The following is a 27,762-nucleotide window of genomic DNA, read 5'->3' on the forward strand; positions in this document are numbered from 1 at the left end:
GCATGTATTTCACAGAAATTGCACCATAAAATGTACTTGTACCAAACTACTTTTTCATTCAAGAATTTACCACATAGCCTTTACATCAGGGATAGATTATTTCCAGACATCAACAAAGACCCCTCCCACTCTTACAAGGTCCCTCAACTTCATCTAGTCAAATCTTCATCAAGTCTCATCTATTTCCTTTAAGAAGCGTATCATTCATATGCCACTGTCTTCCTTCGAAGGGGAAAAGCAAGATATATAGATCATAATGACAAAAAACAATCCTGCCAATGCTGCTACATCAGAAAGCACACTCCCTCTTGCATAAGGAAAATAAGTCAGGAGAAAGATCTTCCCTGTTGACATGTCAGCTCTCAATGGCTTCCAGGTTTAATCCAGTCCTCCAACCAGGTCAATTACTGTATCTCTTTAGTATACTTAGCTACTATGGTTATCAGTTAACAATGTGTTTCTCCAAAAATGCTAATTCTCTGCCCATAAATTAAAAGTTTAATATAATCAGATTAAAAAAATACATATAATTTAACTTGGTTAATAAAAGCAGTAAAAATTACAAAAACTGAGAAATTTATTCTTAGGAAGGGAAGTATGTCTATGTTCCTAAAACATTAAAAAAAAAACATATGTCACCACCTAGGATTATATATAAGTTTTGGTGGCTGATTTAATATTAAAAATAATAAAAATTAAAATATTACCAATAAACTTTTGGATAAAAACTAGAATATTTCATTAGATCAGCTGGCTCCATAATACCCTACATTTTATTATATTGGCCAACCTTTTTGAAACCATCTATTTTAATGAATATCACCAAATGACATGAATTTGATGTGTTATTTATGCACTCTCTTTTGATGTAAGCTCCTTAGCAATCAATTATATTGACTGGACCTGCCTTCTAGTGGAACAAGAGAAAATGTGTCTATGTTCGCTGTAAACACGTTAATGTTAGTACAATGTTCTAGAGCAGGGGTAGGCAACCTCGGCTCTTTTATGACTCGCGGACTTCAATTCCCAGAATTCCTGAGCCAGCATGGCTCAGCTTAGAAACCTTTCCCTTTCCCCTCAGTGTGGCTGGCTCAGGAATTCTGGGAGTTGAAGTCCACGAGTCATAAAAGAGCCGAGGTTGCTACCCCTGTTCTAGAGTATGCCATGAAATATATGAAGCTGGCAACAAAACTACAAATGTTTAACATCTCATTCCCCCCCCCCCAAAGCAGAAGTATGTCATTCAAAATTTAAGAAGTCACCAGATTGTATTACTGTAGATAATTGTACCTGGAAGATATGTATGTAGTGAAATATTATATTTTAAAAAGGTAACAAATTAGAAGCACTCAAAATAAAACTGATATATAAAAATAAGAACAGAAGATTAGTGGTTAAAAAAAGAATGGATCTAAAGAAAAAAGGAGATAGCAATGGTTTATAGTACATAATGGAATAATAAAAGAAAAAGTTCTAATTTTCAAATAAAAAACTTCAATCTTTAAGTATGAGGAACCTGAGACTAATGCATTGCTGCCACATAAAAGTTTTATGTTATCAGATAATCAGAAGTTTCATCCCAAACAGAACTGTAAAGCTTTTTTTTGTCACTTTTTTTCATGTCTGCATCCCTCCTCCTAAGAACAAATCAAAGGAATTGGAGAGAAATGATACCACTTCTAAGTAAATCTGATGTTTAACACTCTGCCATAATTTCCTAATTTCTAATCTCAGCTTTATTTGCAAAATTTAATCTTATCTATTCTTTCCATTACTTTTAACATTTATTTAAAGCATCAGTCTGTGCATCTGTCCAGGAATAAACATTTTTAAAAGATGCTCCTACTAACAAACTCAAAAGATAGTTTATGTTTTAAATGACATACGGGGAGGGGCATATCTACTTCAAGCAAAGCTGAAGAAGAGTAAGTGTGCATGCAGCAGTCTGGTCATCACATTCTTCTTTTCATAAAGTTAACATAGGCTTTCAAAAAGCAGAAGCTCTACGATTTCTGGAGTGTTTGAAAATTTCCAAAGCCACTGAAAAAGAAATTCAGCTCCACTTTCTTGGAAAAGGGCACATCTTCCATACAAAAACTTTGTATGGTTACTTCACCTGAGCAGCTCCGGGAAGATTCCCAACTCAGACTCAATGACTCATGTTCTCTGTCTTCACCCACCATAGCTAAAAGATGCTCAGACACATCCGTTACCTCCACTGCCGTCTAAGCATTTCCCGAGGCAATGAAAGTCAACCACCAGAGCCCCGCCCCCAGCCTCCCAGGTAGACCACGAGGCCAGCCCTTGAAAGGCTCCTCCCCTCCCCCCGCTGCCTGCACTGCAGTTTGACCAAACTCGCCTCCAGCCTTTGGGCGCTTCCACCACCCAGAGGCTGCTCCGAATCGCGACTGGCCAAACCTCGCTTCAATCCAGCCCCGAGGCATCCTGGGAGGTTAGATCCCTGCCACGCCACGCCAAGCCTCATGTCTCCGTCTCCCCCGCCCTCGAGGGCGAGAGAACTACAACTCCCAAAATGCACCACTAGGCCACACTTCAGAGGAGGGGTCCAGGCACGGCCCTACCTCCTGGGCCCCAGCCCCCTCCTCGTTTCCCCAAGTGTTTGATTAGGGGAAATAAGGAGGCCGTGGTGCCGCCTCAAAATCCCCCAGTCTCCGAGCCGGCCAGCCCGTCCCTCGGCGCTCACCTGGTCCTTGCCGCAACCGTTGGTGAGGGTGGTGCATCCTCCACCAGCTGCCCTCAGTCAGTACGGCACCGGCGCGTGGCTCCCTGCCCTGCCTGGGACTGTCTGGTAAGCTGCCTCCTCTTGTGGGGGCCGCCCCGGGAGCATCCTCCCCCCTCCCGCACCGGCCTCGGGATGGGTCCGCGGCGGCAGAAGGGAGGAGGAGGAGGAGGAGGAGGCTCTGCTAGCGGGATTCGCCCACAATGCACTACGCGCAGAAGCAGCAGCGGGCGCCGCCGTGCCTGACATCAGCTCCAGCCTCCGCAGCGTCGCCCCGCCCCGCCCTACCTTGCCGGCTTCCTTCGGGACCTCCGGTGGCTTCCACGCGCCACAACAGAGCTGCTTGTCAAAACTGCGCGCGCCGTTACACGAAGTGCCTTATGCGTGCACCGAGATGAACCTTCCTTCAAACATTCCGAGCCTTCTGCGTGCATGTTAAGATAACTGGGGCTAGTATGTCTGGACGGCAAAACTCCATTGTCTGTACTTATTTGCTCTTGTCTGGGATGTTTTGCTGACCAGATATGATTACCTTCTGATAAGTGGAAAATCCTGATCGCTCCAATACTTCACTCACTCCTAGGTCTTTTGCTGGTGAGCTGACTTATGGAACAAAAGTTTCTTACAACCTATTTCCCTATTTTATCCATGAAGTATTTTCATGATTCATTCAGCATTATTAAATGCACTTTAAAGTAAAGCACATAAATATATTCATTAATTTTATTTTTAATTATGGGAATTATAATGTGTCCCTCTGTATTTCTGCAGGTAGTCTTTGACTTACTATCACAATTTAGTCCCAAATTTCTGTTGCTAAGCAAGGCAGTTCTTAAATGAATTTTGCTCCATTTTACAACCTTTCTTTGCCATAGTTAAGTAAATCAGTGCAGTTGTTAAGTGAGTCATGTGGTCAGTAAGCAAATCTGGCTTCCCCCATTGACTTTGCTTATCAAAAGCTGGCTGGAAAATTACAAATGGTGATCACATCACCCTAAGACAGTGCAACGGTCATAAATACATGCCAGTTGCCAAGCATCCTAATTTTGATCACGTGACCATGTGGATGCTGCAATGATAATAATGTGAAAAATGATCATTAAATCCCTTTTTTCAATGCTGTTATAATTTTGAATGGTCACTACACAAATAGTTGTAAACTGAGGATTATCTGTAGTGAATTGGAGGATTTTTTTTCCTACACTGAAATTCGGTAACAAGACAATGAAATATGCAAAAAATTAAAAAGCAATAAAAAAACCCAAAGCCTCTATGCCAATGGACATCATAGATGCTTATGAAATAGAGATCCGAAGAAGGATAGATATTAAAAGCTATGACAAATGGATTCTCAACTTTAGAGATAAAATATCAACACAACAAAAAGAATGTGGACTAAATTTGTAAAATTTACATGAAATTATAACTCAAAATTTGTACAAAATGTTCTATAGATGGTATTCAACTCCATCATTAAAATCTAAGACACACAAATATACAGTAATGAACACTTACAGAAAATAAAGCACTTTAAAGAAGATAAAAAAAATCCACAACTAAAAGGAGAAAGACGTTAATTCTCTTTTCTGCCTGCAAGGCATGGAGATTATTGTGGAAATCATTTCTCCTCAGATCACCTGCCTTTGTATTCCCAGGGAAGCCTTGTGAAACTTGTTTGACCGACCTGGCACATTTGACTACATTAACAGATAAACATTCTGCAGCATCACCATTAACTTGTATGAAGTCATCTAACTTTTCATGTTTTTTTATCTTGTATGTCAGTCAATTTGATTCAGTCATCGATAAGAAGCATACGTTCCTAGAAACTATTTTTACTAACACATTTTCTTTTAAATTACTATGGATCTAGATTAGAATATAGTGCAGGAAACATACATATATAACAGCTCCTAGATATAGAAAAATGTAATTAGCTGTCCACTCAGATATGGACTATTTTAATTGTCCCTTGCTACTTCAGATCTTCCCCTTTATGGATTACTGCCTTGTCATGGTGAAGGGGCTTGTGTAACTCAATGAAGCTATAAGCTATGTCGTGCAGGGCCACCCAAGACGGACAGGTCATAGCAGAGAGTTCTGACAAAATGTGATCCACTGGAGAAGGAAATGGCAAACCACTCCAGTATCTTTGCCATGAAAACCCCATGGACAGTACTAAAAGGCAAAAAGATAATGACGCTGGAAGATGAGCCCCTCAGATCGGAAGGTGTCCAATATGCTACTGGGGAAAAGCAGAGGGCTATACCAGTAGTACCAGAAAGAATGAAGCGACTGGGCCAAAGCCGAAAGGACGCTCAGCTGTGGATATATCTGGTGGTGAAAGGAAAGTCCGATGCTGTAAAGACTTTTTCTCCATAGGGACCTGGAATGTAAGATCCATGAATCAAGGCAAGCTAGACATAGTCAAAAAAGAGATGACAAGACTGAACATTGACATCTTAGGAATCAGCGAACTAAAATGGACAGGAATGGGTGAATTTAACTCAGATGACCATCGGGTATACTATTGTGGGCAAGAATCCCTCAGAAGAAATGGAGTAGCCTTCATAGTCAATAAAAGAATAGGAAAAGCAATACTGGGATACAATCCCCAAAATGACAGAATGATCTCAATTCGAATCCAAGGCAAACCATTCAATATCACAATAGTCCAAATCTATGCCCCAACCACTGGTGCTGAAGAGGATGAAATTGACTGGTTCTATGAAGCCCTACAGCACCTTATAGAATTAGCACCAAAAAATGATGTCCTTATAGTAATAGTAATAGTAGTAAAGTTGGAAGGGACCTTGGAGGTCATCTAGTCCAACCCCCTGCTCGGGCAGGAAACCCTACGCTATTTCGGACAAATGGCTGTCCAGTCTCTTCTTAAAAACTTCCAGTGTTGGAGCATTTACTGCTTCTGGAGGCAAGCTGTTCCACTGATTAATTGTTCTCACTGTCAGGAAGTTTCTCCTTAGTTCTAGGTTGCTTCTCTCCTTGATGAGTTTCCACCCGTTGCTTCTTGTCCTGCCTTCAGGTGCTTTGGAAAATAGCTTAATTCCCTCTTCTTTATGGCAGCCCCTGAGATATTGGAATACTGCTATCATGTCCCCCCTTGTCCTTCTCTTCGTTAAACTAGACATACCCAATTCTCGCAACCGTTCCTTATATGTTTTAGCCTCCAGTCCCCTAATCATGGGGGATTGGAATGCTAAGGCAGGAAGCCAAATGATAACCGGAATAACAGGCAAGTTTGGCCTTGGAGTACAAAATGAAGCAGGGCACAGGCTGATAGAATTTTGTCAAGAGAATACGATGGTCATAACAAACACTCTTTTCCAACAACCCAAGAGACAGCTCTACACATGGACATCACCAAACATAGAAATCAGATTGACTATGTGCTCTGCAGCCAAAGATGGAGAAGCTGTATGCAGTCAGTAAAAACAAGACCAGGAGCTGACTGTGGCTCAGATCATGAGCTTCTCGTTGCAAAATTTAAGCTTAAATTGAAAAAAGTAGGGAAAAGCACTAGGCCACTCAGGTATGAACTAAATCATATTCCTGATGAATATACAGTAGAGGTGACAAATAGATTTAAGGAATTAGATCTGATAGACAGAGTGCCTGAAGAACTATGGATGGAAGTTCGCAACATTGTACAAGAGGTAGCAACTAAAACCATCCCAAAGAAAAAGAAATGCAAGAAAGCAAAATGGCTGTCTGAGGAAGCTTTGCAAATAGCTGAGGAAAGAAGGGAAGCAAAAGGCAAAGGAGAAAGAGAAAGATACACCCAATTGAATACAGAATTCCAGAGAATAGCTAGAAGAGATAAGAATGCCTTCTTAAATGAACAGTGCAAAGAAATAGAAGAAACAACAGAATAGGGAGGACCAGAGATCTCTTCAAGAAAATTGGAGATATGAAGGGAACGTTTCATGCAAAGATGGGCATGATAAAGGACCAAAATGGCAGGGACCTAACAGAGGCAGAAGAGATTAAGAAGAGATGGCAAAACTACACAGAAGAACTATACAAGAATGAGCTTAACATCCCAGATAACCACAATGAGATGGTCACTGACCTCGAACCAGACATCCTAGAATGTGAAGTGAAATGGGCCTTAGAAAATCTGAGCAACAACAAAGCTAGTGGAGGTGACAGTATTCCAGCTGAGCTATTCAAAATCTTAAAAGACGATGCAGTAAAAGTGCTACACTCAATTTGCCAGCAAATTTGGAAAACTCAACAGTGGCCACAGGATTGGAAAAGGTCAGTTTACATTCCAATTCCAAAGAAAGGCAATGCCAAAGAATGTTCAAACTATCGCACCATTGCACTCATTTCACATGCTAGTAAAGTTATGCTTAAAATCCTACAAGCTAGACTCCAGCAGTATGTGGATCGAGAACTACCAGAAGTACAGGCAGGATTTCGAAGAGGCAGAGGAACTAGAGATCAAATTGCCAACATACGCTGGATCATGGAGAAAGCTAGGGAGTTCCAGAAAAACATCTACTTCTGCTTCATTGACTATGCAAAAGCCTTTGATTGTGTGGATCACAACAAATTGTGGCAAGTTCTTAAAGAGATGGGAGTACCAGACCATCTCATTTGTCTCTTGAGAAACCTATATGCGGGTCAAGAAGCAACAGTGAGAACTGGACATGGAACCACTGATTGGTTCAAAATTGGAAAAGGAGTCCGGCAAGGCTGTATACAGTTGCCCTGCCTATTTAACTTATATGCAGAGCACATCATGAGAAAGGCAGGGCTAGATGAATCAAAAGTTGGAATTAAGATTGCCGGGAGAAATATCAACAACCTAAGATATGCAGATGATACCACTCTAATGGCAGAAAGTGAAGAGGAACTAAAGAGCCTCTTGATGCGAGTGAAGAAGGAGAGTGCAAAAGTTGGCTTGAAACTCAACATTAAGAAAACCAAAATCATGGCATCCGGCCCTCTCAATTCCTGGCAAATAGATGGGGAAGAAATGGAGGTAGTGACAGATTTTATTTTTCTGGGCTCCAAGATCACCTCAGATGGGGACTACAGCCAAGAAATTAAAAGACGCTTGCTCCTGGGGAGGAAAGCTATGGCAAATCTAGACAGCATACTAAAAAGCAGAGACATCACCCTGCCAACAAAAGTGCGTATAGTCCAGGCCGTGGTTTTCCCAGTTGCAATGTATGGCTGTGAAAATTGGACCATAAGAAAGGCTGAGCGCCAAAGAATTGAGGCCTTTGAACTATGGTGCTGGAGAAGACTCCTGCGAGTCCCTTGGACTGCAAGGCGTTCAAACCGGTCAGTCCTAGAAGAGATCAACCCCGACTGCTCTTTAGAAGGCCAGATCCTGAAGTTGAAACTCAAATACTTTGGCCACCTAATGAGAAGGAAGGACTCACTGGAGAAGGGCCTAATGCTGGGAAAGATTGAGGGCAATAGAAGAAGGGGACGACAGAGAATGAGATGGCTGGATGGAGTCACTGAAGCAGTAGGTGTGAACTTAAATGGACTCCAGAAGATGGTAGAGGACAGGAAGACCTGGAGGAACGTTGTCCATGGGGTCATGATGGGTTGGACATGACTTCGCAATTAACAACAACTTCAGATCTTACAGTTCTTAAAAAATTCACCCCACCCCCACAACCATCTTTTGGCTGGAGAGTGAATGTACCTTCACCCAAACAAGGGGCTTTAAGACAGAACACCTCCTTCTCTGATTATGCCTATTTTGCATTGTCTGGCAACCTGGATTATTCCCTTCCTAATCCCCTAAGTAAAATATGTTTGCTAGCTCAACTCCAAGTAACTTCATAGATACTCTTCATTTATATATATATATATATTATCCTTTACTTTTATAAATAACTCAAAGTAGGAAACATTGTGAGCTTAAATGGACTCCAGAAGATGGTAGAGGACAGGAAAGCTTGAAGGAACGTTGTCCATGGGGTCGCGATGGGTCGGACATGACTTTGCAACTAAGAACAACAAGGAAACATACCTAACACTCCTTTCTCTTCCTATTACTTTTTTTCTTTTGAAACAAAGGTTTTTTTCAAGTAGTTTCTTGGCAGCAATATGGAATTTGATTGCCAATATTTGCGGGGGACAAGAGGGCTGGAATAGATCTGTCACCTGTTGAAATAACTGTTACTAAATTTGAAGGAACTATATGAAAAAGAACCCTCCTGTATCATTCTTTAATCTTCTAGTGTCCATCACATCTCTGTTACTGTTCATAATATGCAACTATATGGACAAATGCAAGGTTTGGGGACAGTGGACATATGGGCATCTATTAAGTCCACTGTTGATTATAAAAATTGATATATCACTGCAAAATGGGTATTTTTTTTCCCAAGAGGTCAAAGTCTATTGTTTTCCCTGTAACGGGTGATATTTGCTTTCCCCTCACAATTAATAAAACACATTTATGGTATCATTGCATTCTTCAAGACTAGGCTCCCAATAAAAGGTTGTTGCTATGGTTCTGATTAATGCAACCAAGCGAGGCTTGAAATTTCCTCAAAGCACATGTTTATTGGATACATATTATCTGCGTGGTTAAAAGTGAAACCAACTCTAAAGTTTTCCCCAGAGATTCAAAGTAACTAAAAGTAACAATCCCCTCCCCTCTGCTGTGCTATAGATCATGCTACCCAGTTAAAGTACTTAGTGGATTTCTCCATTTGTCTTCACTCCTCCTTCCCACATCTGCAAGAATGACCTTGTTCCCACAAGATTGTTCAGTATTTTGTCTGCAGTTTTCCCCTCTCCCAATTTGTGGCAATTCAGAACAACAAAGATGGCTTCAGCCAGGCTTGGTTCAGAAATTGAGTTTTTTTCACAAATGCATTCTTGATATCATTACTAGTACATTTCACGTCATTCAATGTAACATATGAACACTGTTCATATGATGCTCTGATATCTTTTTCCAGTTACTGGTCTACCCAGCAAATAGTTTCACATCTGCATGCCTCCAAACTCCACGCCACAGACCCCAAAGCAATGGTATTTAAACTCAAGATCTTTTCTTAGTAGGTGTTACCTTTCTCTTTACAGATTGTCAAATTAGGGTATTCTTGAACCATCTTTTTTTTTTTTTTACTAAGGATAATTTATGGACATTTTTCTAGACTGTATTTTTGGTTTTCATCAGAACAATGGTATTCAACCAAGCAATTAAGGGGCTGAGTTCATACATTGCACTTGTTTTAGAGCAGTATGTGAACCCATGCATTATGGCTTGTAAATATGGTTTATGCTTTTGTAAGGTATGTAAAACCTTAAGCGTGTCTTAGTCAACCATCATTTGACAAACTATGGCTCAGCATGTGTAAATCTAACCAATGATACTCAATGTTGGTTGATTGAAATGTATTATGACTTGTTAATTCAAAACAAATGTTTGTGCCCTGTTCCAAATATCCTATATATCCACTTTTGGAAGAGGGGAACAAGAGCAGCTTTACAATGTCTTATTTTTTTAATGTACACAAGCTATATATATATTTCTCTAAAATATGTCAAAAACATGTTTTACCTATCACTCATGCCTTCTCTCCTTAAGAGCTGACAGGTGATATACAGATATAGAGTAAATAATAATAATGTGTACATTTGTTGGTGCAGTGAACTTAAGCTATGGCATAAAAGCAGATAATAGAGATGTTGCATGACAACTATCTCAAATTAAAAATAAATTTAAAATTCAATACCCACAACTAAAATATGTATTCATAGGTTTTCATAACTGATAGACATCCACTATTGCACAATTGTTTCCACTTTGGAAACGTGCTATTTTTCTTTTTTTCTTATAAACTGCTTTTGTGTAGATAGTTCAGACAAGAAGCATGACAATGAATTCTAGCTCTATCTTTATTATAAAATATCTGTTATCTGTACATTAACACATTCTTGCGAGTTGGAAAGTATTTCTCCCTTTTCTTTTATTGTTAAGAAAATTAGGAAGGATCCCTTCTAAAACATGTCCCACATTCCCTCTGCTTCAATGGACTTTTGCATGATAGTTGTCTAGTCTGTGGCTCTTCCTTCTATCTCACAGGTCATTCCTACATCCCATTACATCCCACATTTGCTCTAATCTAGAGTAAAAGATGGATATTGTGACATTGTAAATACAAATTCTCCTGTTCTCAGTAAACTATGAAGTATTAGAAATCTGCTGAGCTGGAGAAACTGAGAAAATGGTATCATAGCAAATGTTTAACTAGACACTTTCAAGATAATGGGGCTTCTCCCAACAACAATCTTCCCATTCCCATTTTTGGCATTAAGAAAGGATAACAAAGCAAAATCAAAGAAAAGCATATAAAAAGAGCAACAGAAGAAAACCAGTTTATTTCATAAACAGAAGTTGTATATTTTCTGGGTTCTTTTTTATTTTCAAGAAAAGAGAAAGCAGAATACTCTGAACAATTTTAGCTCCTGCATACACATACACACATATATGTATGCATACATATGTTTATATTGTATATATGAACCCTCTGAACTTCTATATCCTGTGGAATTCCCACCTGTAGAATGCATTCCAAATGACAAAAGAACATTAAAGAAAAAATCTCTTCATGAAAGAGTTCCATACAAAATACAAAACCATTTCAGTTCAGAACATAAGCAACCTACAGATTTATCCAAAAGAGCCATAGGGCATTTTAACTGAATTTGGGAGTTGTTTTAATTTTTTTAAAAAAAAACAGCTTTACCAACATTCATAAGAAAGCATTATATGCAAGCGTGCAAACACACGCATGCACACAAGCACACACAATTCTTACCCAAAGGAGATGTAATTCAAGTGATTCACGCACAATCAATGTCCTAAGTTGCCTTTTCATTAATTAGATAATATCATTGTCCCTGGCACTGAATCTTATAGAATAATTTATATTGAAATGAAATAAAAATCTCCATTCATTGTTTTGGAGCTGTGTTAGAATGGAAATGAGAATTGTTCTGACAGACAAGAAGCCCCTTAAAGACTTTGCATATTTATGTACATTTGTGTGTACACACACACACACACACACACACATTCATGTTTCCATGTATTTACCGTATGAATCACTATTGGAGAACAAAACTGAACTGGCACTCATAAATAAGGCTGTATTGCTATTACGTTCTAGAACTTTAACTCAATGCTGGGCAAAATAATAAAGTCAAATATATTTATCAAATAAAACCTCTGCATAAGTATTAGCCAATGGGCAATAAAATACAGGGAATATGAAAAAGGATGATGTGCAAACTTTCACATAAACTGATGATATATAGTGCTCTCTTAAAATTGAAGCCTGCATTGGAGTTGAGCAAAGTTTTTTTTTTTTCTAGACTTGGAGCCTAGTCTTATTCCCTAAGAAAGTTTGCAGTCCTGCAGCCTCACAGCTCCCCAGTTTTTTCATTTATTTGGCTAATGAACTTCATATGTAATCAGGCACTGTGAATTTTCCAATAGCCACAAAGATATATCTCAAAGAGAAGGTGCCCTTCATTGTAAATGATCATTATAATTGACTCCCAATTAACTGAAATCCTCTCCCTGCCATTTGTGACAATGATATTAGCAGAATTAGCAGGGACAAGGATGCCTGAAGCTTGCTCTTCTTCAGAATTTGGGAGTCCAAAGGTGAACCTTAATCAAATGGTTCATCTTCATCATCAAAAAAAAAGCAATCTCTCTCTAGATTTTCTGATTCATCATCATAGGAAATATCATCATCATCATCAAGGTCTTCATCATCATATTCTTCTTGCCACTCTGGAACATACTCATCTTCCTCATTTTCCTCTTTGCCCCCATCATCTGTATCAGGTGTATCAGATCCTTCATAAAAAATCAGCCTGTGCAGAAACAAATTTAGTGTCATTTCATTTTTGGATTACAGTAGTCTTCTAAATTCCAATAGGATACTTATTGAACTAAGCAAGACTTTCACCCAATATGCTTGAAGTAAGCCAATAAGGATTTTCCTCATTAGAAATTTCTTGATTAGTTATTGGTAGTCTCTAAATCATATTTTTGTGGACCCCAGAACCTCCCTGGACTTTGTTGTTAAAATTCACTAGTATTAATTTCTACTGATTTTTAGCAAGGGCTAGTGAACTATAGAATGGATAGGCTTACTGAATATAAAACTATTTTTAAAAAGTTTCCTAAAACTGGGGCAAATAGAAAGCAAGACATGCACTTTCCATTTACATGACGTGATGACACTGCTTTCAGCTACTCAAAAGTAATATAATTCATAAACATAAACAGACTGCCTGCCTCTACTTTAACTCCTAACATTCACAATCAATATACTAGATTTTCTAACAGAACAGAACCGAATTCAACTCCATATTTCTTTTTACCAGTGTTATTTTAAGAGATGCAAGAAGTTACTGTTACAATGACACTACCAAGAACTGGAGAAATGTTTATAATACATTACTCAAGGGGCAGCAAAAACATGGCTTCTTTTGTGACTCCCCAAAGCATCTTGTTCATTCCAAATTTATATGCATCAGATTTGACATTCAAATCTATCTGGCTTATTTATTTATTTATTTCTAAAATTTATATGCCGCCCAATCCCAAGGGACTCAGGGCGGCGTACAAAATTAAAACAATAATATGACAATAAAACAATAAAATAAATACATTCATACAGCGTGTCCGATCATATCCCGCCCCCCCCCCCGGGGGCATCAGCCCCAGGCCTGCAGGAACAGGAGAGTTTTAATGGCTTTCTTAAATGCTGGCAGGGTCGGAGTAGTTATTGTGGAAAATATAAAGTTATTCTTTATGGAGAAGGAAATCATCTCCTGGTTGACAGAAAGTACTCTGGAATAGGTAATCTTCAACTTCCGACTGGTCGCTTAGCACAGTGATCCCCAACCTTTTGGGCACCAGGGACCTGTTCCGTGGCGAGGTTTCTCTGTGGACTGGAGGGAGGCGTGGTTTCGTGTGCTGCCTGCATCCCATGGATGGGGCTTTGCTTGTTTGCATGACCTGGTTTCTGTTATGCTGTGGCCTGGTGCCGGTCCAACGACCAGGGGTTGGGAACCCCTGGCTTAATGATCATTTGAAATTAAGCAGATCTCCCTTGGACTACTTTCAACCCAATTCTGAAGTTCCAACAGTCATCCGCTGGGTACGTGATCAGACATCGGCCCTTGGCAATTGGATTGCATTTATGGCCATTTGCAGCATCCAACAGTCACATGTGTTTTGAGATAGTTTTGTTGAAAACTGATATTTACTTCAGGTGTTCAGCAAAGTCAGCCTATAGCAAACAATGGGTTGGCTTTATGACTGCAGCATTTGCTTAACAATGGCTACCATAAAGGACATAAAATCAGATAAGACATGTAGATGGCCCACTTTAGGACTATCACAACGTATGACTGTAATGGTTAGACTCCACTATGGTCATAAATCAAGGATTACTTGTATGAAGACCGTTGAAAAATATAATCTATCTAAATAGTTGCTGGCCTGCTTGAATTAGGCTCCTCTTAGCCAGACTGCTTCTCACTGGAAACCTGAACCCCAGCTTACTATTCACATATTCCCATAAGAAAACTTACTGTTTATAAGCAGATGTGCCATTAAGTACATTGGATAATTTAATCCCCCCCTGTTCGGAGCTTTGTCGAGTTTGGAATCCAACTCTGAAATCCTGCAACAAAATAAAGATCGAAAGGATATAGCAAGATGCTGACACCAGAGATCACTCTCCTAAAGAGAATGGAACCATTAAGAATCTAGATATAATGATCTTAGCACATTTCTTTTTGCTGCAATACTGAATTGGCAAAAATACATTTACTACCGTATATATCCTGTCTAGGCAGGTATTACCTGAGTAGCATGATGCAGAATTGATAGGAGCCGTTCTTGGATCCTTCGAACCAACTCTAAACCGATATTAAAATGCTTTGCTTTGAGCAACCGAATGGAAGAGGCAAGATCTTGGCAGTGTAACAGCATCTCTTCTGAAAGAAAAAGTAGATCCATTTCCAAATTGTAGCACTTATGAATGAATGGATCCAAGTGTAAAAACAACAGTGAAATAAACTGGTTATAAAATGAAATTAAGGACTTCCGGGGTTTGCTGTAGCGCACAGCCGTGGGATTGCAGAGCTCCATACCCCACAGCTGCCAGGGGACCCAAAATGGATCAAAAGTCACGCTGGAGAGGCAACAAAGAAAGAGGGATGCTCAGATGATCACAGAATGATGGCGGTCAATCTATTCAATCCAAGGGAAGCCCTCTAACCCAACAGAAAAAGGCTAGCTGCACACCAGTGTCTAGCCCAAGCTACTTGCAGCCAAAGTCCAAGAGCACAAACTAGAACAGTGGTGAATAGCATGCTTGGAACTGGTGAGAGTATCAATCTTCTCTCTTCTATTTTGTAACTGATTCCTTGGAAAAGATCCCTAAAGTAAGAAATTCTCCGAAAGTGAAGGGAGGGGACTACACCCCCACTCCTCCATAGACGGAAGCGGTGAATTAACTTTTAAGGGGGAAAGAAATATATTGAAATAAAATTTATAATACTACAGTCTGGATAAATCTAGAAACTAAGAAAATTTACACCATAAAGGGTCCTGATGAAATTATATAAAAAAATAATAATTTTTTGTTTGAAAAAGCTGGAAAATAAACAACTACTGACATCTAGTGGAGAATCAGAGTATAGAACATTAACAAGACTGATTCAGAAATTGGCAAGTCGCCCAGAAACAAAGAATAATCTGTTCCCTTGAACTTTAATAACTCTCAAGAAGACAGCTGAGAACAAAGAAAGAAAACATAATGAGCCAGCCATAAGATTAAGAAGTGTCTGCTCTGACTGCTGTTTAAGTCCAAGAATTGTTTACAGAAATAGAAAAACTTTGATTCTTGGTTAATCTCTCGGGGGGGGGGGATTTACAGGAAGGACTCAAGGTAGCTAAATATATTGGATTGCAATTCTGACTGGTTGATAACTGACCTCTGAATAGAAGAACTATTATAAAATACTGGTTTCACTGAGGCCTTGACAATTGGAAACACATTGGATTACAAAAACCATATATAAAGATAAGTACTATATAAGATTGGATTGTTTGGATTCTGGTTTGACAAGACTAATCATAGAGATTATGGCACTGATGAAAAATTATTTGGAGGGGGGAGACAATATAGATATTGCATACTTATCAAAAAACTACAGGAAACCACATCTAATATCTACTCCTGAAAGATCTAGCCTGGAAAATCAGAGACTTCCAGAAACAATGTTCCAAGACAAGACACATACTTTCCAGGAGGAAATGTATGCAATCTACAACAGATACAAATGACAATGACTTCAAACCACGAGGAGATCAAAAACAACTCTGATGACATAAATGAGCACATCTCCAATCTAAACAGACAATTAAAAAATTCTCAGAAAATGATAATAAAGAATGAACAAAGAAATCAGATAATAGAACACAAACTAGAAGAAAATGACTTAAACAGTGAAGCTACAAATGAAGAGAATTACAACTTAACATGAACAGGAAAAAATCTACAATATTTTGCCATAACAATAAAAATGGAAAAGATATTTTATTTGTCAGGACATTAAAATAAACCCGAGGAAAAGAAAGAAGATTGAACAAAATGGACTATAGAACTGCCAAGAGAATCATTAGAGTTTGGGAGACAAAAAGTACATATCCTACGTAATTTGTCCTCCTCACTCCCAACAATACCCACAAAAATACAGGAACTTCCTAGCAAACGAAATATATTAACTTGGAAAGCTACTTGGCAAAAGAAGAAGACCAGAGTTAGATTCAAAAGATTTGATTCGCCTTACCAAATGAAATACTACATGAGCAAACACCTGTTTGAATATGGTTAAAAGAACAGATAATTTTGGATATAAAGGGACTCTATAGTAAGAGGGATAAGAGATATAAGAAGTATAGTATTTTTTACAATATATGAAATGTAAAAATATTGGGATGATATATGTAAATGAAAAGTTTGAAATTTAAAAGTAATTAATTTGAAGAGAACTAGGTCTGAGGAATGACTGAAATATTGAGGGGAAATTAAGCTTAAACAAAAATTTTTGAAAATAGGATATATAGTGACTTAACAAGATAACTTTTACAAATATAAATGAAATATAAGCCGATCAAAAAAGATGTTATATGTAGATGTTATAAGATAGATAATATAGTATCCTTATAACACATGAAATATGAAAATATTGGGATAATGTATGTAAATGGAAAGCTTGGATATTTAGATAATCAATATTGAGAAAATTATGACTGATAAAAATGGTTTGAATATTAAGGGGAAATTAAGCTTAAATAAGAATAATAAATAGAATGCATGATGAACGTAGGATGATTTTTATAAATACAAGTTGATTAGAAATATTGTCATATAAAACATTAACTAATTAAAACATTAATTAATAAAACATTTAAAAAACACAAGTCTTCTTGGCCACTACAATGAAAATACAGAAAAAAGTGTGGAAGAAATAACTGTCATAATAATTACTGTCTCAGCATATTGAACTTGCAGGCAAGGGTGATGTATACTGGCAGCAATAAGGAAATACTATTATGACAACTGATGCTTTCTATATTACTACAAATATTGCCAGCATTCAATGAACTTGTCTCAAACAAATGACAGTTACTTGCATGTCAATAATGGCTTACCCAAAAGGATCTGTAAAGCATTAGTATGCAGCTCCAGATTATCAGACTGTTGTTCCATGATATCCATTTTTTCTGTGTCCTGGTTATAGTAGCTGTAGATGCAGGAATATGCTAGGACCTGAAACACATCATGTATCACAATGCATATAAATGATTCCAGTTAGAATCTCTCCAATGGGGGAATGGTTTCACTAGGAGCAGAGAGAGAAGGTAATGACCCCTCATTCCCACAACTCTGCTCCTCTCCTCTGATATTCCCTTAGAAGAGAATTAGAATCAAGTAATTGGAAGAAGCTTATTACAGCATAGTACCACCTTCCTACTTAGAGCAGGAGAGAAAAAGAATATTTCATAGCTCAAATTTAAAGCATAGGTTCTTGGAGTTAGAGGGAAATAATGCTAGGGTAAATTTCCCATGTTTTTGTATTATTTCTTTTATGGTCATAGTTATAAAACATCCATAGAATGACAAAGGCTTTGTAACAAGAATCCAAAGAAAAACTAAGAATGAAAAAGCATTCTGGAGAGGGTTTTTTTTTCTGAAAGCCAGTATAGATTCTTCTAAGGTATCTTCCAAAGAAATGTCTATGGAGATTCTAAGTCATCCAGCTCATGTTTCTCCCAAAGGTGCTTTTTCAAGAGGCAACTAGACTTTCTTGTTTTTCTTTGAAGATGTTTTACTTCTCATCCAAAAAGCTTCTTCTTGAATGAGAAGCAAAACGTTGCCCAAAAAAACCAAGAATGTCCAGTTGCCTCTTAAAAAAGGACCTTTGGGACCTCCAAATAAATGCATTTTCTGTATCATAAAAACAATGTTAAACGTGACATTAAACACCAGTGCAGATATTTTCTCACTAAACACCTAGATTTCTTTGAGGATGCCAATTAGGATGTTGAAAAGAGAGTCCCCAATGGATTTTTCTAAAGGTTTGATACAGACCCTTACCAAAGGCTCCTGAGCAACCTTAACATCTAAATCATAAGAGGACAGATGTAACAGTAACTGAATAGGAAATAGAGTAGGAATTAATGGGAAATCTTCACATGGAAAGATCTTCAAAATGAGGTCCCTGGTTAGCATTAGGACTGCTACATTTTAATTTTTTGATCACCAGTTGGTCTTAGAAGTAAGGAATAAGAAGGCCAAATGTGAAGTTTCACCAAACTTAGCCAGCAATACACTAAAGAATGAAATTCAAAGAGTCCCACCTAAAATCTACCTAACACACACAATTGGCTTTAAAATGATAAAATGATACTTTGGCACCCAAAATTTTGAATGTCATACAGACGTTAATGGGAACTAAGCAAGCAGTGATTGATTCCAAAATAGATCCTGGAATGTTTGTGGACAGCTCAATGAAAATTTCAACCCAGGAAAATTCCAAGGTTGGAATTATTAGGAAGAGAATTGAAAACACAGCAGCTAATATAGAAGTGCCCTTATGTAAATCTACAGAAAAAAACATTTGGCGTCTTATATAGAAGATGTGGTGTCATAGCATTTCTTTTTAAATCCTCACTGAAATGAACGGTAAGTAGGTAGGTAGGTAGGTAGGTAGGTAGGTAGGAAGGAAGGAAGGAAGGAAGGAAGGAAGGAAGGAAGGAAGGAAGGAAGGAAGGAAGGAAGGAAGGAAGGATTTAGAAATTTGCAGAGAAATAATCTTGAAAAAATTAGGGAGAAAATTGTATCTCAAATTTAAGCCAATGGCTGAATTGTTTCAGAATAAATCAGGATGCATTCATGATCACTATGCTTTGAATGTAAATTTGACAAAATACTATTTAGGCTTTGAATAGAATGAAAGTGTCTACAAATGCCTTATTATTCTGCATTCTATTGAATTAAAATATCATGTTGCAATAACATTTTAGCCTCTTAATTTTACACTGTTCTCTCACTCCATTTTTTTTTCAAATACTTTTATTTCCACTCTTTCATTTAAATGCTGATCATTTAATACAGTTCTATGCACATGCTGTGGACCTCCTCCTGTGTTACACTTTCTACATCCTTTGTGGGGCTATAAAAAGTATAAAATAAAAAAGAATTGAAAAGAAGGGGACAATACTACAGAAAAATGTAGCATACATTGAAAGATGGGACTTACTTTTCGTGCCTGTTCCAGCACTTTGCAGGCATCAACAACAAAAGTCAATGTCCGAATCTGTGGCACATCACTGACAGTCGAAACTCTACTTCGTAAGTTCATAGCAAATTCCTGAAATTGAAGAGAACTGCATCAGTTTTCCTGATGTCTACTCTTATTGACTATATTATTCCAAAAAAGATTCATATGTCTCTTTATGTATATAAAATGTCTAGAGTAATATTGTAAAACAACATTGAGGAGGATTTCTTGCAGAGCATTTATAACAAAATGAGGACATGAGCTCTACTTTCCTGATAAAAGGCAGAAAGTATGAGGAAAAGGCATTTTCTCTTCTAATAATAAGGTTTAATTTCATTTATTGGTTTTGAAGCAAAACAATCTTTCTAAATTGCCTTTTCACTGGATGAAGTGATGACATATTACTGTTCTCAGTGACTAGAATGGTCTATAGTTAAATATTCTAAGATGACCAATGCATAAAAGTACATGGTTGATGATGCATGTTAGGGTACAGAACAGTGATCCTGACCTTTGCTTTATGATGAAAAATGCACCTTTCATTATAGTCTTGGAAACGCTTTTCCTGTCGAGCTGCTTTGCTTACCTGAAGGAGAGAAATGGAATGCAATTATTCAAAGTAACAGCAAACATTATTTCTTTTAAAATTTCTTAGACTATACATATAATGTAGATTTTATATATACATTGGAAAAGAAGTCCAAAATTACAGGTGTAATTATACTTCCAAAACATAAAAGAGTTAGTAATTGGTATATAATGATAAAAAACAAAAGTAATATTATTTACCATATGCCAGGATAAATAAAAAAAATACCTGGACTTGCTTTACCCTAAAAAAATATATATTACTACTTATATTTCCTTAGAAAAGAATATTCCTGTATCAGAAAAGTTATTTGTCTTTTGCATAAATACTTACCATGGCAGAGCAGTTGTAGTAGTCCTTATGGGTTGGTTTCCAAGGTTTCAGGCAACGCCAACAAAATCCATGGTTACATTTGGCACAAGTCATACTGCATATAACGGGGATGAGGGCCATTAATAAGATGTGGCCACCAACTTCATTTTTTGGATCATTAATGTGAAAAGTAACTCTAGGGCTGTTTCAGCTAAGTACATGTTAATGAGCAAGCTCTAGATCCCTCCACCAAGAAATATCATCTGATGGGACCCAGTAGGAAAGTTTTTTTCTGCCACAGTACCCCCATTTGGAAATTAATTCCCCCTGAATTCAGACTGACCCCGACCTTATTGGACTTCTGGAACATTCTAAGACATGGCTTTTCCATCTGGCCTGGGGAATCTAGTAACATAGAGCTTGCAAAATGACCGTGTTGATAGGAACTTGAATGTACTCTCCAGCAGATTATGGGGTGGGGTGATGGTTTTTAATGTTTTCATTGTTTTTTATGATTTGTGAGATGGGTGGCCACATAAATTGACCAAATAAAGAAAACATGGAAAGCCATACAGAATGGCACCACAGTATTAAAAAGGAAAAGGAAGAAACATTGCTTCAATGATAAAAATAAAAGCAAATGCTAGAGAACACTTTCTCTTCAAAAATATGACAAATAGTAATATTCAGGTGATGCCCTGCCTATGGCATCACATCCAAACATGATCAGTGAAAACACTAAATAAAATGATAAATAGATATTCTTTAAGCTCTATTGGGCCTGTATTTGCCCTGTGAGATTTAAAATTACATGAGGAGCAACTAAGGCTGCAAATGTTGAGCCAAGGTGCCCAGATACCAGGATCCAATATGTAAGGAGGAAGCCTAGAGAGTACCTATACTTTCTATCCATCAAGTTTTCCATTCTAACTTTTCAAAGGAATGTTAGCAATAATAACAAATAACACCCACACATCAGCATGATTAAAAAGAGAAAAGAATGTTCCTTAAATGACAATGGAGATAGGACTGGTATTATGACAACTACTTAAGGAAAATGCCCCCAAATAGCAGAGTGGTTTAGGTATAGTAGTTCCCACATATCTAAAGGGCACCAGGATGGAGAAAGTTGATCAAATTGGGTGTTACTTTGTCTTGCAGCCTCTTGCCTCTAGAGTGAGGAAGACGCAAATCAATTTGTCTTTGAGAGAGAAGGCAGAATAATCCTATCTGTCCAACAAACCATAAATTACTGAAGCTTCCTTATATATTTTTTCCTCTTTGTACAGAAATGTACTGGAAAACATACTCACTGTAGACAGCCCTCATTTTTCTCTATTTGAGCTTGGCAGCTTGGACATCGTTTAGATATGAGTTTGGCCAGGTGCTTACTCTGGGCTTCCACAGTCATTCCTTCATAGAAACCACCATCATCCATCCACTGAGACATGTGACTGCAGCTGGCAGGATAGTGAGCCTGTGAAGAAACCAGAGACTGAACTATGTGGTATGTGGTCCTAAAAAGAGAGAACCCCCCTGCCTCCAGGCTTCATGTTAGCCTTACTTCAGGAAAATTGCAGCTGAAGCAGGAGATCCAAGAGCACTTTGAACAAGCTTCTCCATAGCAAAGGCCTTCCTTGCAGAGTATCTGATCACAGCCCTGAGGGTTGGTGCACCAAGTGAGGTTTGAACAGCATTCAACATAACCTCTTAGAAGGGCTTTCTCATACTGCATTAAAAAAAAATGCATGAATGTTAGCTTTGGAGTTCTCATTAAAAATATCAAGGACATATTTGTGTTATAAGCATGTTATAAACCTCTTAACAAACAAAACAGGTTTTTCAACAGATTTCTTTTTCTTTTTAAAGATAATTCTATTCAGGATAGCACCTTAATCCTAAAAGAAGTAGCAGAATACTTACTAATGTTGGGTGCAAAAATAAACCACCTTATTCCCTAAGAATTTCTTGAAATGAGACTTATCCCTTCATAATTTAATCTAATAATATTTTCCCAATTAAATAATATATTAAGTTACATCATTTTCTGAAGAGGATAGATGGGTAAAATAACGTTATAAATGAAACAGTCAGCAAAACCAATTAGAACAGTGCTTCCTAAACTTTTTCCTTCGTTACCCAAAACCATTTATCAGAAAGTCCTTATTTAAATGTCTTTATTGTGATTGGGAATGGGTTTGTGTGCCATTACCACTTTTACCCACTTTTACCCAATTTTGGGTAATTTTCCCAGGTTTGGGATTTACCGAATTAGAAGGTTTAATTAAAAGGGTAATAAAAAGCATATTATTATTGCTTTTAAATGTCTTAATGAATAAATATTACTAATACTTTTAATACTAGCCGAGACCCTTTATGTACTGTTATCGCCCTTGCATGTGGATTTTAAATGCTAAATATTATCTTACTTCTTCTTATCTTATTTCTTTGGATGGATTTGATCCAAAAGTATTTCAATTAAGATATTATTAATTATCTAAAAGGCAGCAAAATTGAAACCAGTCATGCCTCCCAAATAAATGGAATTCTGTAGCAAGGTTATACTACTGGAAAAGCTCTTATCCCTTTGGGAAATTTTAAATCCTAACACTTCAGATGGAATTAACATGTTACTTTTAAATCCATTTTAAAAATATGGACAGATTAACATGAAAATGATGCAAACTCAGAATTAATATAATGACTTAAATTGATTTAACAGACTGAGGGGGCAAGTGGTTTCTCTTAAAGCGGGATGTCTGTTAAATATAATAGTAATAGTAGTAAAGTTGGAAGGGACCTTGGAGGTCATCTAGTCCAACCCCCTGCTCGGGCAGGAAACCCTACACCATTTCGGACAAATGGCTGTCCAGTCTCTTCTTAAAAACTTCCAGTGTTGGAGCATTTACTGCTTCTGGAGGCAGCTGTTCCACTGATTAATTGTTCTCACTGTCAGGAAGTTTCTCCTTAGTTCTAGGTTGCTTCTCTCCTTGATTAGTTTCCACCCGTTGCTTCTTGTCCTGCCTTCAGGTGCTTTGGAAAATAGCTTAATTCCCTCTTCTTTATGGCAGCCCCTGAGATATTGGAATACTGCTATCATGTCCCCCCTTGTCCTTCTCTTCGTTAAACTAGACATACCCAATTCTCGCAACCGTTCCTTATATGTTTTAGCCTCCAGTCCCCTAATCATCTTTGTTGCTCTTCTCTGTACTCTTTCTAGAGTCTCAACATCTTTTTTACATCGTGGTGACCAAAACTGGATGCAGTATTCCGTGAGATTTGTTTGTGTACATGTATAGATAGATTATACCCGTTGGAGTAGAGGTCCACTGAATTGAGGCACATTAAACTGGGGGTTTATTGTAATATAAAAAGCAAAGGAAATACAACAAATTATTTTGTCCATGTATCACAAAACACAACTCTAGGTGACTCACAGCAATAGTAAAATCAAAACCAAGAAAAACAGGGATCTGACCCACAATCCCCAATACAGCAAACCATGCAATCCTCAGGCTGCAGCCTCACCTTATCCCAGCCTTTAGGGGAAAAGCCAAACCTTTCAGCTTTCCAGAGAACTAAAAGGATGGGAGCCTGCCAGATCCCGAGGGAAGGAAATTCCATAGGGGAGGGGCTGCTATTAAAAACATGCTTTGTAGGACCCATTAGGTGGCAACCTTTAAGGGACAAGACTCAGAGCAAGCCCAGCCTGCCGAGCCTGGCGAAGCATGTAGATAACCTCAAAGAGAGTAGACCTGCATATAACCTTGCCCTCTGCCGTGTATGGCTTTAAAGGTAGTAACCAGCACCCTGAATTGCACCAGGAAAGAATCTGAGAGCCAATACAACTCTAATAGCAGCTATGTAACATGGGTGAACCGAGGAGATGTCTAACTGTGTAAACTATCACATTATGGAACCAATGATACTTTCCAGATTTAGTGCCATGTAGAGCACATTGCAATAGTCCAATTAGGAATTATACAATCTAAGATATTATTTAGAACCAATACCATTCCTTTGGAAATGTGGCATAATTCCTGACAGTCCTTAACTTACCACCGGTTGCTTTAGCGGCTGTTCAAAGTTACAAGATTCCCAGGAAAAAATTATTTATGACCCATCCTTGAAGTTATAACTACTACAGTGACTTGATCATATTTCTGGTGCTTGGCAATCTGTTCTGCAATCATGTGGTCATCACTTGCAATCTTGTCTGCTGATTTTTCCAGAAAGCCAATGTGAAGCCAGCAGAGAAGGATGCAAGCTGCTACTGCCTGCAGAAGGATTTCCCCTCCCTTTCATATAGGAGGGAGGAACTCTTGCAGGAAGCTGGAGAAACAAATTTGGGAGATGCAAGCTTCTTTTCTCCAGCCCAGCGCCAGACCCTCTCTCCATTCCGTGCAGAAAGGAACTCCAGTGCTGGGCTGAGAAAAGAACCTAGCATTCAGAAGAACTGAGCTTCTTTCCATCTCTGTTAAGAAACATTGTGACCAGCCAGAAAACTAGCAAATGCAATGCTTTTGAATAACAGAAAAGCTTTTCCCAGCCTTTCTTGCTTTTAGAAACTTCATGAGGGCTGGCATTCTTCATGTAGTTGCTTCGAAGGCTAGAAAAAGCCTCTTTCTAACATTCAGAAGCATTACGTTCACTAGCTTTCTGCCTGGAAAACTAAAAAACACACTGTTTCTGAAGTCAAGAAGTGCTGGAAAAATAGACACGCACCCTCCAGTAATATATTTTAGGGGATTATATTTAGATCTGTTTTTGTTTATTTTTACTATAACATAATATACAAGAGACAGAGAAAGTACAACAGTATGCAAACCAGTATACATGGATAAAAAAACAAAACAAATTTTTTATCTTTTACTTTGTTTCGTATATGGCTCTCTACAACGTCATATACCAAGTACTTTGACCAAGTACTCTTTAGATTCCATCAATACTCACTGCACAAGGAGAAGAGACATCTGCAGAGCAAATTGCTCCAATTATTTTAGGAAGATTTAAAAAAAAAAAATGCTGCAGATAATCCTCACTTAATGACTGGTCACTTAACAACCTTCTGAAGTTACGAGGGTCTGAGAAAGGGAGCTTTACAGCCCATATATCACTTTTGGCTACTGTAAAACATTCTGTCGTGCCCTCCTCCTCTCTCTCCCACTCCCCCTATGATCAAGTGACCACATTTCAGGTTCTTGACAGTAGACTTACATTTATGACTACTTGCAGCATCCCAGAGTCCTGGAATTGCAACTTGCAATATTTTTTGCCACTTTCCCATTGGATGTGCTGGATTTCTTAATGACCAGATGCTCTGCCTAATGTCCATGGTGATTCAGTTAAAAATCATCATACAAATGGTCATAAAATCAAGTCAGGTCCAAAATTCTGAGCCCAATTCTGGGCGTTAATCAACAATTACCAGTAGTCATATACAGCAAGGGAGTCTCTACTAATGTGAAATTAAGCATACCTAGCATAATGGATTAACAGCTTAACCTTCTATGACAACCCTCAAGCTTCAAAATATAGCAAGTATCCACTCATAAGAACAAAATTCCTTTCTGGAGGGGACTGGTCAGTTTTTCAATCAGCTAAACCTGCTTTTTATAATTACCCTGCTTACCTTGGCAATGACTTCTTTGGAGGAAATGATAGAGCGGATAAAGGCAGTAGTGGGCTGTGCAGGGCAATCAGAAATGGGACATGTGCAATTCAGAATCAGATTTTGTTCAATCCGAGTAGTCAAGTATTCATTCCAGCAGGACTAGTTTAAAAAAAAAATGAAGGAAGAGGAAAAAAATATGGAATATTTTAACTGCAGTTTATCATAGACTATAAAAAAATGCTATTAATTATTTGAGAATAGGAATGGAAACCAGCTCTATATATTGACAATGTTCTTTCATGGATATGAAAAAAGTTCAAAGCAATCCACAAAGATGAATGAAATACAAGATGTTTCAGGCTTCCAAAGGAAGATGCCAGACTAACACACTACTAATATGACAGAATGAAAGCAATTGTATCCCATCCCAAATACCTATTAACACAGTAGTAAAGAAGCTCTTACCTTACAGCAGTAGTGCATACAACACAGAAGAGGCAGATTGTCTGTTTCACTCAGAGGATTCACACACACTGGACAGTGGCTGACAGGGCTTGAAGGTGGCTGAGGATTTTGCACTTGCAGCCCTGAGAAAAACAGCATCGACTCTTGGTCTTCCGTGTATCGCTGAATCAGAACATCCACATTCCACTTACAGTGTATGAGCAGATGTTGAGCTATATCTGTAGTCACACTTAGAGTATCTGACACCTTCTCCACTGTTTGGGTCATCAGCAACTCAACTTCTTCTTGATTCATTGTGCGTCCCAAAGGCAAGAGGACCGTCTCCATCAGAACCTGTTCTGTGTCAAGGCCAAAGGTATCCAATCTGACAAGAAAAGCCTTATCAAGTACAACAACAACAACAACAAAAACAAAGGATTGCTTTCACTCTCTGGTGTATATGCACAGCAAATTAAAATACAGCATTACCTGTTGGTTGTATCTTTCCCAGAAGCCTTCTTTGGTTTTTGGCATTTAATGTTTTGAAAAATGAGTTGGGCTTGACCTCGGTGAGGTGTGGTGGGCTCTGCCGAGTTGTACTCCAAGATATGTGGGTTGTCCTCCTGGCGTTGGATGTAACCTTGGCTCAGCAGATGCAGGATGCAAGAGAGGACATCTGTGCTACTACAGCAAAAGTTCAAAAATTTCTGGGTACCACCAGACTCCCGTTTCTGGCAGGCATCAATCACCTGAACAAGGTAGAAAGAATGAATGCAGCAGACCTTCCTTCTGGCTGCCAGCTGAGCTCAGCAAGGGGCTTATGTCCTTGCATTCCATACCTTAAATACCAGGTTGTCAATATGCATCTCTTTCTCTGCCTTCAAGATCTGGACAAGGAGACAGCAAATGGTATTTCTCTTCTTCTCCAAAGCACAGCCCTCATTTTCTTCCACATTCAAATACATCTGTTTGGGCAAGAGCCACAGGCGCTGACCGGATGGCTGGCCCAGTGTCCCCTCGTTCAGCCTCAAAAGACCTAGCAGTCAAAGAAGACATCAGAGCTAAGATATTTTTGCCTTTCTAAATCCAGCTGTATTCTGTGACACATGACTAGGAAAATTCTTTTAACCTCATCACTGAATTTGTAATGAAGCTTCTTCATTGAGCCATGAAATCAAC

The 27,762-nt window shown here is 38.2% G+C and overlaps 2 protein-coding genes across 7 annotated transcripts in view; both read right to left on the reverse strand.

Moving 5' to 3' along the window:
• TTBK1 (tau tubulin kinase 1) overlaps positions 1 to 3,054 on the reverse strand; it is a 132,166-nt gene extending 129,112 nt beyond the window's left edge. For 2 of the 6 annotated variants that reach the window (XM_039324490.1, XM_039324489.1), the window contains exon 1: positions 2,705 to 3,054. The gene's annotated coding sequence lies outside the window, so the exon portion shown is untranslated. The remainder of the gene's footprint in view (positions 1 to 2,704) is intronic. The other 4 variants (XM_039324491.1, XM_039324492.1, XM_039324482.1 and 1 more) reach the window with 4 other exon arrangements.
• Positions 3,055 to 11,097: 8,043 nt separating this feature from the next.
• LOC120299565 (cullin-9-like) overlaps positions 11,098 to 27,762 on the reverse strand; it is a 60,167-nt gene continuing 43,502 nt past the window's right edge. The window contains exons 29-41 of the mRNA XM_039324481.1: positions 27,423 to 27,619; positions 27,073 to 27,332; positions 26,605 to 26,968; positions 26,158 to 26,298; positions 22,090 to 22,254; positions 21,839 to 22,002; positions 20,547 to 20,640; positions 20,136 to 20,210; positions 19,604 to 19,714; positions 17,493 to 17,610; positions 14,634 to 14,767; positions 14,360 to 14,451; positions 11,098 to 12,628 (exon numbers count right to left, since the gene is read on the reverse strand). Of these exons, the coding sequence (XP_039180415.1) occupies positions 12,421 to 12,628; positions 14,360 to 14,451; positions 14,634 to 14,767; positions 17,493 to 17,610; positions 19,604 to 19,714; positions 20,136 to 20,210; positions 20,547 to 20,640; positions 21,839 to 22,002; positions 22,090 to 22,254; positions 26,158 to 26,298; positions 26,605 to 26,968; positions 27,073 to 27,332; positions 27,423 to 27,619 (2,123 nt within the window). The 3' untranslated portion in view covers positions 11,098 to 12,420. The remainder of the gene's footprint in view (positions 12,629 to 14,359; positions 14,452 to 14,633; positions 14,768 to 17,492; positions 17,611 to 19,603; positions 19,715 to 20,135; positions 20,211 to 20,546; positions 20,641 to 21,838; positions 22,003 to 22,089; positions 22,255 to 26,157; positions 26,299 to 26,604; positions 26,969 to 27,072; positions 27,333 to 27,422; positions 27,620 to 27,762) is intronic.

Source organism: Crotalus tigris, unplaced genomic scaffold (genome assembly GCF_016545835.1).
Source record: "Crotalus tigris isolate CLP2741 ecotype Arizona unplaced genomic scaffold, ASM1654583v1 scf7180000024302.2721777, whole genome shotgun sequence".
Classification (NCBI taxonomy): domain Eukaryota; kingdom Metazoa; phylum Chordata; class Lepidosauria; order Squamata; family Viperidae; genus Crotalus; species Crotalus tigris.